General features: G+C 38.9%; 1 protein-coding gene across 4 annotated transcripts in view; it reads left to right on the top strand.

Moving 5' to 3' along the window:
- LOC126251794 (E3 ubiquitin-protein ligase ZNRF2-like) overlaps window positions 1–14,795 on the top strand; it is a 557,859-nt gene extending 543,064 nt beyond the window's left edge. For 3 of the 4 annotated variants that reach the window (XM_049952429.1, XM_049952428.1, XM_049952426.1), the window contains exons 3-4: window positions 7,776–7,881; window positions 12,891–14,795. In XM_049952429.1, coding sequence (XP_049808386.1) covers window positions 7,776–7,881; window positions 12,891–12,948 — 164 coding nt within the window. In that variant the 3' untranslated portion in view covers window positions 12,949–14,795. The remainder of the gene's footprint in view (window positions 1–7,775; window positions 7,882–12,890) is intronic. The other variant, XM_049952427.1, reaches the window with a different exon arrangement.
- Window positions 14,796–15,318: the final 523 nt, after the last annotated feature.

Raw genomic sequence — 15,318 nt, 5'->3', positions numbered from 1 at the left:
GGAGAATAGCAGCCTGCATTGCTGCAAAAGGTGGATATACACTGTACTAGTGCCGACATTGTGCATGCTCTGTTGCCTGTGTCTATGTGCCTGTGGTTCTGTCAGTGTGATCATGTGATGTATCTGACCCCAGGAATGTGTCAATAAAGTTTCCCCTTCCTGGGACAATGAATTCACGGTGTTCTTATTTCAATTTCCAGGAGTGTAGATGGCCGTACCGTAGGTGCAACCATAACGGAGGGGTATCTGTTGAGAGGCCAGACAAACGTGTGGTTCCTGAAGAGGGGCAGCAGCCTTTTCAGTAGTTGCAGGGCAAGTCTGGATGATTGACTGATCTGGCCTTGTAACACTAACCAAAACGGCCTTGCTGTGCTGGTACTGCGAACGGCTGAAAGCAAGGGAAAACTACAGCCGTAATTTTTCCCGAGGGCATGCAGCTTTACTGTATGGTAAAATGATGATGGCGTCCTCTTGGGTAAAATATTCCGGAGGTAAAATAGTCCCCCTTTCGGATCTCCGGACGGGGACTAGTCAGGAGGACATCGTTATCAGGAGAAAGAAAGCTGGCGTTCTACGGATCGGAGCGTGGAATGTCAGATCCCTTAATCGGGCAGGTAGGTTAGAAAATTTAAAAAGGGAAATTGATAGATTAAAGTTAGATATAGTGGGAATTAGTGAAGTTCGGTGGCAGGAGGAACAAGACTTTTGGTCAGGTGAGTACAGGGTTATAAATACAAAATCAAATAGGGGTAATGCAGGAGTAGGTTTAATAATGAATAAAAAAAATAGGAGTGCGGGTAAGCTACTACAAACACCATAGTGAACGCATTATTGTGGCCAAGATAGAAACGAAGCCCACGCCTACTACAGTAGTAAAAGTTTATATGCCAACTAGCTCTGCAGATGATGAAGAAATTGATGAACTGTATGATGAGATAAAAGAAATTATTCAGGTAGTGAACGGAGACGAAAATTTAATAGTCATGGGTGACTGGAACTCGAGAGTAGGAAAAGGGAGAGAGGGAAACATAGTAGTTGAATATAGATTGGGGGTAAGTAATGAAAGAGGAAGCCGTCTAGTAGAATCTTGCTCAGAGCATAAATTAATCATAGCTAACACTTGGTTCAAGAATGATGAAAGAAGGTTGTATACATGAAAGAACCCTGGAGATACTAAAAGGTATCAGATAGATTATATAATGGTAAGACAGAGATTTAGGAACCAGTTTTAGATTGTAAGACATTTCCAGGGGCAGATGTGGACTCTGACCACAATCTATTGGTTATGAACTGCAGATTAAAACTGAAGAAAGTGCAAAAAGGTGGGAATTTAAGAAGATGGGACCTGGATAAACTGAAAGAACCAGAGGTTGTAGAGAGTTTCAGGGAGAGCATAAGGGAACAATTAACAGGAATGGGAGAAAGAAATACAGTAGAAGAAGAATGGGTAGCTCTGAGGGATGAAGAAGTGAAGGCAGCAGACGATCAAGTAGGTAAAAAGACGAGGGCTGGTAGAAGTCCTTGGGTAACAGAAGAAATATTGAATTTAATTGATGAAAGGGGAAAATATAAAAATGCAGTATATGAAGCAGGCAAAAACGAATACAAACGTCTCAAAAATGAGATCGACAGGAAGTGCAAAACCGCTAAGCAGGGATGGCTAGTGGAGAAAAGTAAGGATGTAGAGGCTTATCTCACTAGGGGTAAGATAGATTCTGCCTACAGGAAAATTAAAGAGACCTTTGGAGAAAAGAGAACCACTTATATGAATATCAAGAGCTCAGATGGAAACCCAGTTCTACGCAAAGAAGGGAAAGCAGAAAGGTGGAAGAAGTATATAGAGGGTCTATACAAGGGCGATGTACTTGAAGACAATATTATGGAAATGAAGGAGGATGTAGATGAAAATGAAATGGGAGATACAATACTGCACGAAGAGTTTGACAGAGCACTGAAAGACCTGAGTCGAAACACGGCCCCAGGAGTAGACAACATTCCATTAGAACTACTGACGGCCTTGGGAGAGCCAGTCATGACAAAACTCTATCATCTGGTGAGGAAGATGTATGAGACCGGCGAAATACCCTCAGACTTCAAGAAGAATATAATAATTCCAATCCCAAAGAAAGCAGGTGTTGACAGATGTGAAAATTACCGAACTATCAGTTTAATAAGTCACAGCTGCAAAATGCTAACGCGAATTCTTTACAGACGAATGGAAAAACTGGTAGAAGTCGACCTCGGGGAAGATCAGTTTGGATTCAATAAAAATGTTGGAACACGTGAGGCGATACTAACCTTACGCCTTATCTTAGAAGAAAGATTAAGGAAAGGCAAACCTAATTTTCTAGCATTTGTAGACTTAGAGAAAGCTTTTGACTATGTTGACTGGAATATTCTCTTTCAAATTGTAAAGGTGGCAGGGGTAAAATACAGGGAGCGAAAGGCTATTTACAATTTGTACAGAAAGTAGATGGCAGTTATAAGAGTCGATGGGCATGAAGGGGAAGCGGTGGTTGGGAAGGGAGTGTGGCAAGGTTGTAGCCTGTCCCCGATGTTATTCAATGTGTATATTGAGCAAGCAGTAAAGGAAACAAAAGAAAAATTCGGTGTAGGTATTAAAATCCATGGAGAAGAAATAAAAACTTTGAGGTTCGCCGATTACATTGTAATTCTATCAGAGACAGCAAAGGACTTGGAAGAGCAGTTGAACGGAATGGACAGTGTCTTGAAAGCAGGATATAAAACGAACACCAAGAAAAGCAAAACGAAGATAATGGAATGTAGTCGAGTTAAACTGGGTGATGCTGAGGGAATTAGATTAGGAAATGAGACACTTAAAGCAGTAAAGGAGTTTTGCTGTTTGGGGAACAAAATAACTGATGATGATGGTCGAAGTAGAGAGGATGTAAATTGTTGACTGGTAATGGCAGGGAAAGCGTTTCTGAAGAAGAGGAATTTGTTAACATCGAGTTTAGATTTTAGTGGCAGGAAGTTGTTTCTGAAAGTATTTGTATGGAGTGTAGCCATGTATGGAAGTGAAACTTGGACGATAAATAGTTTGGACAAGAAGATAATAGAAGCTCTCGAAATGTGGTGCTACAGAAGAATGCTGAAGATTAGATGTGTAGATCATGTAACTAAAGAGGAGGTATTAAATAGAACTGGGGAGAAGAGGAGTTTGTGGCACTACTTGACAAGGAGAAGGGACCGGCTGGTAGGACATGTTCTGAGGCATCAAAGGGTCACCAATTTAGTATTGGAGGGCAGCGTGGAGGGTAAAAATCGTGTAGGGAGACCAGGAGATTCAGAAGGATGTAGGTTGCAGTAAGTACTGGGAGATGAAGAAGCTTGCACAGGATAGAGTAGCATGGAGAGCTGCATCAAAGCAGTCTCAGGACTGAAGACCACAACAACAACAACAACAAACATTCCGTTTGGTTTCCCCTATTGGTCTTCCTCAAGTCCGTTTACCATGGCCATTTGTCGTCTTTTTGTAGATAAATCATAGTAGGACAAGCATAATAAACGTATATCTAACGTCAACACAGCAATGATTATTGAGTTCAGCTTTTGCGTGTGTAATGCACTTTATGATGCCACAGTCACTTTGTGTATGCTGGTCTAGTTTTCTTTCCGTAGTCAGCATTATTAGTTGGCAAAGTATGAGAGAAAACATTAGCATGACTGGTGGAACAGAAGTGGAAGAAATTTTCGTACAATACAACAAAAAGATAATTTGAAAAGCGATGTCATGCTATATAAGAGTCATGAGGAGAATGAGAGTATACATCATATAAAACTAGTAAAGCATATAACAAAAGGAAACCATTCAAAATTTGTGTGTAATAGGCGCTTGTCACTGAGTAAAGCATATAGCCTAGCACATGTAGTTCGTACAGTCGAGTACGGCTGGATGGTAAGCAACACCGCACGGCAGGATGGAAAGTTTGCTTTTTTAACACACATTTAGAAAACACTGGTAATATTCTTTGAAGCACTTTGGACTATGATTTGAAATTACGGACATGACATGTTACAGAGGGAGAACACTTTGTAAACACTAATTTCACTGAAACGCACTTCACACTGTTATATTTGATCGAGGTAGGCTATTTGGAGCGTGAGGAGATACCCTTTTTTCTGTTGCACATTTTCACTTTCACTGCGCACTTTCTCTGGAGATGAGCGTGGTGGGATGGCTGATGGCGATGGTCACAGGCTGGGGAGGACTCTGCCGATTGCTGTCTGTAGTGGAGTCTGGAGGAAGTTCTTAAAGTTGTCGCGGTAGCGTCTGTGCTGCTGGGCCCTCGTGTTCTCGTCGCAGAGGTCCACCAGGGAGACCAGGTGGTCAGTCCACTTCCTCGCCACGAAGGCGTGTGCCGTCATGGCGAGCAACCGGAGGGTCGCCAGCCTCTTGGGTCGTGGAAATGGGTTGGTCTCTGGGGCAGTGATAACTTCCACTGTGACACTCATCGGCGCTGTTCTGATGATATGAGCCATCATTTGCTGGCATGCTTTCCAAATTTTGGTGGCATTTCCGCAGGTGAAACGGTGCTCGAGGGTGTCTGTCAAGGGACATGCGCCACACTCATCAGTTGCGACGAGTATTATCTCCGCCAGCCTTTGATTGGTTAGCACCGTTGTGTTTACTATCTTGTTCCATGTCTCCTTGGCATCTTTTGGTAACACGTTTTGAGGGATTTTCTTCCGTATTTGGTTCCAGATGTCCTGTGGAAATTTGTTCTCCGTTTTGTTTCTCGCTGGCTTCCCACTCAGGGCCGGATCGGCAGTATGACATTCTAACACGCTACTGGCGGAGCCATTTCACCTGTGTGCTGGAACGCTACGTCTAACGTTATATGAGGTGCTTATGAGGTGCGCTTAAAATTTTGGAGCTCATTTTCTCGGAATTTTCTGGATAGTGGGCTTTAAGACTTCTACGAGTGCACACGCTTGAGATATACTACGAACCAGCGAAGTCTCATTCCGAGCTGAATTTCCGAGACCAGCAGCTCTCCTTGTAATCTCGATTTACAGCGGACAGAAATACAAAATGTTGATGAGCAAACATTTCCTACGAAACTCTCGTAACAAATTTGTATCAATTATAATATACATCTTCACGTTGTGTATGTTCAGACACTTGTATACTGTCGAATCAACACCAAAATCGAAACCTAACCTGACAGCAAGTCACCGAAATACGCAGGTGCACTGTTTTTCAAGCACAGCCTGTGGGCTCATCACCCATCTACTGAGGCGCGCTGTCGGCTGAGAAGGCCGTTTATTGGCCTGTTATGAAGGATTGGGATATGCAGAATTTGGACGTTGAACGACCGAAGATGGTTGATTGTAACAGATTTTAGAGGATATGTTTGGTATATTAAACTAAAAGATTACATGCAAAGATCGCAAATGAGTGTAGAGTTTGGGAGTTGTGCAACACTGTAACAATATCGCACACCGCTCAAGCTATTACTTCATATGCCTGGTTCAGTTTAATCATTTCAAGGCCTAGTTATTTTGCGCATTAAAGGTTTCATCGGTGTGAAATTTTAACTGTCAAATGGGTTTCCTTTGAACAAGTACATACAGGACATTTCGAGACGAGAAGACATAGGAAAGCAAATGACATGTCAATAATACGCTATTTTCCTGAGCAAAACTTGAAAATAAAAAAAAAAAATGATCAAATGTTTTGTGGAATGATTTATCAATGAAATAGATTGGAGAAATATTTACGCGCCTTTGAATGATGGATCCTTTATTGTATGATTATATGATAGCGGAACAAACACTGGTAGCAGTTGCTTCTGTAAAATATCTGGGAGTATGCGTGCGGAACGATTCGAAGTGGAATGATCATGTAAAATTAATTGTCGGTAAGGCGGGTACCAGGTTGAGATTCATTGGGAGAGTCCTTAGAAAATGTAGTCCATCAACAAAGGAGGTGGCTTACAAAACACTCGTTCGACCGATACTTGAGTATTGCTCATCAGTGTGGGATCCGTACCAGGTCGGGTTGATGGAGGAGATAGAGAAGATCCAAAGAAGATCAGCGCATTTCGTCACAGGGTTATTTGGTAAGCGTGATAGCGTTACGGAGATGTTTAGCAAACTCAAGTGGCAGACTCTGCAAGAGAGGCGCTCTGTATCGCGGTGTAGCTTGCTGTCCAGGTTTGGAGAGGGTGCGTTTCTGGATGAGGTATCGAATATATTGCTTCCCCCTACTTATACTTCCCGAGGAGATGACGAATGTAAAATTAGAGAGATTCGAGCGCGCACGGAGGCTTTCCGGCAGTCGTTCTTCCCGCGAACCGTACGAGACTGGAACAGGAAAGGGAGGTAATGACAGTGGTACGTAAAGTACCCTCCGCGACACACCGTTGGGTGGCTTGCGGAGTATAGATGTAGATGTAGATGTAGATGCTTGCAATGAAATACAGCAAATGAGTTACGTCAAATGTTTCTGTACTCAGCGTTTATTTACTGTCAGACAAATTATTTCACTAAACGGTTGACTGTTCTTGTATTCAACTTAGGCCATTTTTATACACTTTTGTTTACCAGTATTTCTTGCCGGTACAGTTACTTAACTGTTCGTTAAATTCAACCAGTCGTGTATTGACCTGAATTTTGCACGTTTTTTTCCCCCTCTCTAGCGTCTTTTCTACTACCTTCATTGGCAAAAATGTGAGCGTTTATTGATTTGCACACTTTATGGTGACGATTATTAATCTGCTATTTAAGGGATTCATATTTATTGCTGAATTTAGTATGTACTTGTTAATGGCGAAGGCAACTCCGAGGTACTTTTTGAGAAAGAAAGAGAGAGAGAGAGAGAGAGAGAGAGAGAGAGAGAGAGAAGGGGGGGGGGGGGGGTAGAGATGGGGCGAAAGCCTGTAGTTGCCAAAATTAATCCCATATGTGCGTGGAATTATTGTTCCCTAATTCATGTAATTTTTCTGCTTGGGAAAGCGTATTTATGTTTACTGTTCCAAAAGAGCTTTGAGTTTTGGTCAGTCACTGACCGGAAATTGGTCTTACACAAGCCAGCTAGATGTGCAGTATCTTGAGAACACTGTGCGAACCTGTTATCAAATTTTGTATGATGTCCATGATTTTTGTAGAATGTTAATTGGCCGTAATTTCAGTGTTAGTGATGGGCAGGGAATGAATACCAGTTTGTACCCGTGGTCCAATTTTCCAGTGCGTCAATAGAACCAGACAGCACTGAGCAATTTACGTCAGAAAATACGTATCGAAAATCCGTCACATTGCCTAAGTTGGCTGCATTCTTGCAAATACTTTTTGTTTTGTTGCAGTTTTCTTGTAAAGGCCTTGTATTTACCAAGTTTGATAGCTTTGAATGTTCAACATGGAACTGAAGCATTAATTGAGACACACAGTTGTGCAGCATCTGTGTGTGGTGCAGGTCTTCAGTTCAGTTACAGTTGCTTCATCTTCCATTTCTACTAAACAGTAATGACAGCTAATTTTATGATTTTGTAATATTTTATATTATCATTTTCTGGCATAATATGACTCCTTTATTACACAAAAACTGTAATACATACAACAGTAGATAGTTCAGTTAAGGCATCTATTTAAATTAATATTTGCTAAAGAGAATTCAAGAAAAAGAAAGCTTATTTCATTTCTTAAAATAACAATAATTTTCTCATACTGAAACACTTTCCTTTTGCTTTTGTTTTAACTGTATTTTTTTACGATAAACCTATTGACAATTTTGTTTAACTGTATTTTTGCAGAAGATGTTCTGGCAGATGACAAAGGAGAATGTGTCATATGCCTGGAGGATCTACAGCAAGGGGATATCATTGCTAGACTGCCTTGTCTCTGTATATATCACAAAAGGCAAGTAAATTTTCTCACAAATGTACAGCGTTTTGATAATGATCTGATAAGACTTCATAAGGCATAGTTAAATAGAAGCTCTATGCTGAAATTCAGTTTCTGAAAAAAAAAAGGTAAAATAATTACTTGGTTAGGTATGATAGGTTACAGAATGGCCAGTTACTTGTCTGTGAGATGTATTCTCAAACAATTAACGTAATGTTTTGAAAGATTTCTTGATGCCGTCAGCTGCCATTTTCCTTATTATATGTACAATTGTACAATTTTGGCCTTAGGCCATTTTCAAGTATCTAAAACAGCAGTATCATATATTGTATACATTAGTGACACTTGTAATTTTGATGTAGGAACAAGTCATATCTGTAAATATACTAGGTGCATTATAACTTACTTTATGGATGATTTTTAGTAGTGAATTATTTCATGTTCGTCATTGCTCCTATGACACCATTTTATGCTCATAAAATAAATCTGAGATGTTCATGCTATTTTAGGAGCATGTTACTCATTGAAAAGTATGGAATTAACATAATGTTCATCTTTCTAAGTAACGTGACGTAGACCACTCTTCATGGCTCTGATATGTCATCCTGTAAGGCATTTGTAAAAACATATTGAGCCCTAAAAAAATTCCAGCTTACTGTTGTGCACCTTTCTCTGTAGTGATGGTGAACTTAAGTTTGTCATTTCCAGTTTTGATGGTAAATGAAATTTTTGTAATCAGTGTTTTGTTGGGGGTGGGAGGAGAGATGGTGAGATGCATCTGCTAATCACTCTCTGTGTGCCAACATCCCAGTTAATTTGTAAACCTCTTTGCAGTGTCTTATTGAGTAAGGGCATTGGTGGTTGATCCATCGAGTGGGTCCATAAGTCCCACAGTCCACATGTTTCTATTTAGATGGAGTAACTATGTGTCGCCACAAGATCTTACCATCTATCTTACTTGTATTCTACAATTATTAGCAACAACACAAGTATTACACTTCGTTGCATAAGCAACTGTTACTAGTAACATTGCTTTCAGTTGTCTTTTAATACACAAGCTAGCATCTGTAACTCTGATGCTGTTGCATGAAGTGATTCAGGTTGTTTTTCCTCTAAAGGGAAGCATTATGGACAAGAGTTCAAGTCTTGGTCTGGTACACAGTCCTAATCTGCCAGGAAGTTTCATATCAGTGCACACACTGCTGCAGAGTGGAAATCTCGAACATCCCACAAGCTGCTGGCTAAGCCATGTATCCACTAAATCCTTTCTCCCAGAAGTGCTAGTGCTGCAGGTTTTGCAGAATGACTTATGTGAAGTTTGGATGGTAGGATATGAGGTACTGGCAGAAGGAAAACTGTGAGGTTGGGTCATCAGTTGTGATTGGGTAGCTGAGTCGCCAGTGCACTTGCCTGTGAAAGGCAAAGGTCCTGAGTTTGAGTCTCAGTCTAACATGCGGTTTTAATCTGCCAGGAAGTTTCAGTGTTGGAATGTCTTTTATTAAACATGATTGTAGCACCTTGCCATCAGCAAAGAACTATTACAGCTTTTTCTATATTTGATGGCATGTTGTTTATGTATTCTAAGAATGAGTGACCACTCAACACCAGTTTCTGTGATGTACCTACAGTGATTGTTCCCCTCTATGAAGATACTTTTTGTATACTCTCTCTGGGTTTGTTATCTCCTTAGATGTAATAAAAATTGATTACCAACAAGATCTTGAATACCATAATATTACACTTTCTGTTGGAGAAAATGGTGACCTCACAATTGCATGCTTCTGACATGTCACAGTGGGGAAAAAAGTCAGTATTTCTAATTTAAATTTTGTATAATCTGATTTGTGGACCAAAAAATGGCATCTTCTGTGGAGAGATGCTTTTAAAACTTAAATTGAAACTGACTTAGTATTTTGCTTTGGGGTAGGTGTGTTATTGTTCTTGCATACATAACATTTTCTTCTAAAGGGGTGTGACAGTGCCACATTACAGCCTGTCAGGAAATGTTGTTGTTGTAGTCTTCAGTCCTGAGACTGGTTTGATGCAGCTCTCCAAGCTATTCTATCCTGTGCAAGTTTCTTCATCTCCCAGTACCTACTGCAACCTACATCCTTCTGAATCTGCTTAGTGTATTCATCTCTTGGTCTCCCTCTACGATTTTTACTCTCCACACTGCCCTCCAATACTAAATTGGTGATCCCTTGATGCCTCAGAACATGTCCTACCAACCGATCCCTTCTTCTGGTCAAGTTGTGCCACAAACTTCTCTTCTCCCCAATCCTATTCAATAATTACTCATTAGTTATGTGATCTACCCATCTAATCTTCAGCATTCTTCTGTAGCACCACATTTCGAAAGCTTCTATTCTCTTCTTGTCCAAACTATTTATCATCCATGTTTCACTTCCATACATGGCTACACTCCATACAAATACTTTCAGAAATGACTTCCTGACACTTAAATCTATACTCGATGTTAACAAATTCCTCTTCTTCATTTTATATCCTCTCTACTTCGACCATAATCAGTTATTTTGCTCCCCAAATAGCAAAACTCCTTTCGTACTTTAAGTGTCTCATTTCCGAATCTAATTCCCTCAGCATCACTCGACTTAATTCGACTACATTCCATTATCCTCATTTTGCTTTTGTTGATGTTCATCTTATATCCTCCTTTCAAGACACCATCCATTCCGTTCAACTGCTCTTCCAAGTCCTTTGCTGTCTCTGACAGAATTACAATGTCATCGGCGAACCTCAAAGTTTTTATTTCTTCTCCATGGATTTTAATACCTACACCGAATTTTTATTTTGTTTCCTTCACTGCTTGCTCAATATACAGATTGAATAACATCGGGGAAGACTACAACCCTGTCTCACTCCCTTCCCAACCACTGCTTCCCTTTCATGTCCCTCGACTCTTATAACTGCCATCTGGTTTCTGTACAAATTGTAAATAGCCTTTCGCTCCCTGTATTTTACCCCTGCCACCTTCAGAATTTGAAAGAGAATATTCCAGTCAACATTGTGAAAAGCTTTCTCTAAAGAAACGTAGGTTTGCCCTTCCTTAATCTAGCTTCTAAGATAAGTCGTTCCAACATTTCTACGGAAACCAAACTGATCTTCCCCGAGGTCGGCTTCTACTAGTTTTTCGATTCGTCTGTAAAGAATTCGCGTTAGTATTTTGCAGCAGTGACTTATTAAACTGATAGTTCGGTAATTTTCACATCTGTCAACATCTGCTTTCTTTGGGATAGGAATTATTATATTCTTTTTGAAGTCTGATGGTATTTCGCCTGTTTCATACATCTTGCTCACCAGATGGTAGAGTTTTGTCAGGACTGGCTCTCCCAAGGCCGTCAGTAGTTCTAATGGAATGTTGTCTACTCCCGGGGCCTTGTTTCGACTCAGGTCTTTCAGTGCTCTGTCAAACTCTTCGTGCAGTATTGTATCTCCCATTTCATCTTCATCCACATCCTCTTCTATTTCCATAATATTGTCCTCAAGTACATCGCCCTTGTATAGACCCTCTATATACTCCTTCCACCTTTCTGCTTTCCCTTCTTTACTTAGAACTGGGTTTCCATCTGAGTTCTTGATCTTCATACAAGTGGTTCTCTTATCTCCAAAGGTCTCTTTAATTTTCCTGTAGGCAGTATCTATCTTACCCCTAGTGAGATAAACCTCTACATCCTTACATTTGTCCTCTAGCCATCCCTGCTTAGCCGTTTTGCACTTCCTGTCGATCTCATTTTTGAGACATTTGTATTCCTTTTTGCCTGCTTCATTTACTGCATTTTTATATTTTCTCCTTTCATCAATTAAATTCAATATTTCATCTGTCACCCAAGGATTTCTACTGGCCCTTCTATTTTTACCTACTTGATCCTCTGCTGCCTTCACTACTTCATCCCTCAAAGCTACCCATTCTTCTTCTACTGTATTTCTTTCCCCCATTCCTGTCAATTGTTCCCTTATGCTCTCCCTGAAACTCTGTACAACCTCTGTCAGGAAATATATCCTGTGATAATGGTGTATTGCATATGTAACTGAGTTCCTTATATACATCTGAAGAATGGGGTTTTAGCAATTTACTTTATTTATTATCAGCTCTGCGAGGATTGTTACAGTTGAGAAAGTGAATTATGTTCTTAATGTCTTTGGTAGAGCATGCAGTAATCATGATTTTGCTGCATGTATTGCTTCATGCATATGTTGTATTGGATTATTCCGTGAACTGTCACACCAGCTTTCTGAACTATTTCAGTGATGGGGTTATTATAGTTTGGTACCAGATTATTGTATAATGTCATTTTGTTTTATCTTTAAAAACTAAATCTCGACATTTCTTCAGTTTATTTATTGATTTATGTCATTACTATTCCCCATTCAGAATTAATTTTATCATCTCAGATATTATTTTCATTCACTATATAAGTCTCGGATTTTATTTTTTAATCACTTTTAACAATAAAGCAAAGTATATCTTCCTACCTCTTCAATTGCCCTAACCCTTTCATATAATTTCCTACTCATTACACATGATGTATTGATTCCTTTTATAATCATTGACTTTTAGTATGTGTTATTAGTGCCATACTTGCCCCCCCCCCCCCTCCCTTTTTTTTGGGCGAGGCACTAAAGGGGGGAGGGCAGCTATTAAAAATTAATAGAGCAGATGATACTCAGTGACACACAAAAAGTAAAATATTCCTTCAGTTTTTTCATATTTCTTAGTTTACATTGTGAGGTAATTCCATAATGAAGAATGGTGTTTGTGGGGGCGGGGATATTAAGATCGAACAATGTTGTAAAGTGAGGGGAAGGGTCCTTCTCATTTCATCTGTGTAACTGAATTTAATTTCTTTTTAGTAATCATTTTACAGTGCCTTTGCTAATTGTTTGATTTTAAATGAGTGTTACAGTGTAGTGCCGAGCTAAAGGTTGTTTCATTTCTTATTATTTGTAGCTGTAAATTGAAGTTGCTTGTGTATCTACATTTATTGGAACAAATTTTGTTACAGCTGCATTGACAGGTGGTTTGAAGTGAACCGTTCGTGTCCAGAACACCCTGGTGATTAGCCTCTGTCAGCTGCCTCTTCCCGAACTGTTGAGGTATTACCTCATGGTGAAGTGATTGTTTTAAAACTGTTACATACATTCAAATAGGAATTACAGTTTTCACACCGTAACAAATGCAGTAACATTGGGAGGATAGTTAGGCAGTTTGAAAAATATAGTTGTTGAGTTTGTGATCTGGATTCACATTTTTAGAATCCTGCCCTCTGTATCTGTTTTAATTATCTACCCAAATAAGAACAACAGAGAGAGAGAGAGAGAGAGAGAGAGAGAGAGAGAGAGAGAGATGGTTTTGTGAGGGGGATGGATGACTCATACTGTGATGTGTTGAAAGATTTTTTTTAGGGAAAGAGAAGCTACTGTGCTTTGCCAGCATTCTTGTCAGTCACTAACAACAGTTAAGAGAGGTTGTTTGAAACCTCATTGAAATAGAATGGGAAAGGGCAAGAATTTAATTACGTGTTCTGTTCATGGATATTGCTTCATATTTTATATATATATATTTCTCAGACAGAACACATTGCTTGCTTTGCCTTTTTTGGTATAACATACAGTTTTAAGGCATTGTACCATATTTACTGTGACATATTAGACATATGTTTGAGTATTTAATTAACATAACTGTATTTACATGCTGAAACAAAAGCCGAATGTTTAGTCCTTCAAGTTCTTGTGTTTAACATCACTCACTGCAACGACCACTTGTCTTTGCTGTAAGAGCGTATAATACTTGTAATATGTTTTGAAGTATAATTGAAAAGACTTAGACTAAGGATTACGGGCACATACAAGTAACTGTGTTAGAAGCAGGGAACTCCCTAAAAGTCTGGTAGGCTTTAATATTTTTGATACTTTCATAAAAAAAACTATATAGAGCAAACATGCTACTCAGGAGTATTTTTGAGTGACAGCTTAAGTAATTTATTGTTGTGAATGGAAATAAGTGAAACCAAAGATGTTGATTAAACAGTGGTAAAGTTTAAAACTGTTTGCATCCAAAATTTTTATTGCTTAGAAACTTTTTAAAAAGATATTAGATTTGTAAATCCTTACATTTTTATTAATGAGTGTGGAAATTGTGTTCGTAAGCAGTTTCTAACAGTTGGTTTAACCCTATAAACACACACTGTTTTGGTGATGCTTAAGTCAAATTGTACTGTTGCTAGAAAGTTTTATCAGTTTGCTGCAAGCTTACAGTGGGAGTGACTATAAGAGTACCTTACAACATGTTGTGCCATTTCTTTCAATTTTGTTCCTATCGTATATAATTATTGAAATCAGCTACAGTGTAACAAAAATCCTGAAATTATCTTAGCAGTTTAATTTTTATGTGAAAATTATATGTTTGTTGCTAGCTTATAAGTGCTATTTGCTTTTACGATTTAAGTTCTAAAACAATGTTGAATATGTGTGCTATGGGAAATTGTTGTATGGTTTTTATGACATTGTGATAGTAAGATAAAGATGCATTGTGGAACAAACTCCAGTAAAACATGACAACATTGTGATTAATTCTTACAGCTGAAACACTGAAGTGGTTTAAGAATGATTTATTTAAAAAAAGTGAATCTGAAGAGAGACAGCAGTCAGTGCTTTTCACATGCTAAGTGAAGAGTGAGAAGAGGTGGTAATAAAATCTAACTGTGATTCCATTATAAAGGCTTGATTTTACCAGGCTGCACTGTGCTGCCACTATTTCGGAAAGATGCCTTGGTGCTACACTTGAAGGTGTAAAACTCAAATTTGTGTGGAAATATATTCCTTGTGATGCAGTAATTAGACATGTAAATAACCAATATTATGATGATGAAACTTCTGTATTGTTATTTTAGCCAAAATCAATTATAATAATACAACAACATCCTGTGTGTTTGTGTATATTTTTCCAGTCAAACCCTGTATAACACTGGAATCAAAACCTCGTATATATTGATAACAGTTTGGTGCTTCTCAAAAGCAACAACTCATTCAAGTCTAAAACTGAACCTTTTTTCAGCTTGTCCATTGTGAACCATTTTTGAGTGATCCATGGTTTGTATGTCAGTTAAAAAAACTGAGACCATTCTTACAGATTGTTAAAGTAGTGCGATAGAAGGAAGGTAAGATTGATTGATTGTAAGATGACAAATAATTGTGTGACTAGTTTAGTCAACTGACATTTATGTGTACTGCTAGATATGTCGTGCTTGATAATGCATGATGTTGGATGTATGGGGAGTGACTTCTTGAGTTACTTTTTAATAAGAAACTGTGTTTCTGATTAAGGCTATTTTTAAAAAGATTGACCATTTATTGGTGTCTTTCTTCATAAATGTGCTAAGTAATTTGGAAGATTTTGGCTGAATAGGCAAATGAAGAGAGACAACTGTTATT

This window comes from Schistocerca nitens, chromosome 4, assembly GCF_023898315.1.
Source record: "Schistocerca nitens isolate TAMUIC-IGC-003100 chromosome 4, iqSchNite1.1, whole genome shotgun sequence".
Classification (NCBI taxonomy): Eukaryota; Metazoa; Arthropoda; class Insecta; order Orthoptera; family Acrididae; genus Schistocerca; species Schistocerca nitens.
Note: the sequence above shows the minus strand (reverse complement) of the source record. Positions and strands in the feature narration are given on the sequence as shown.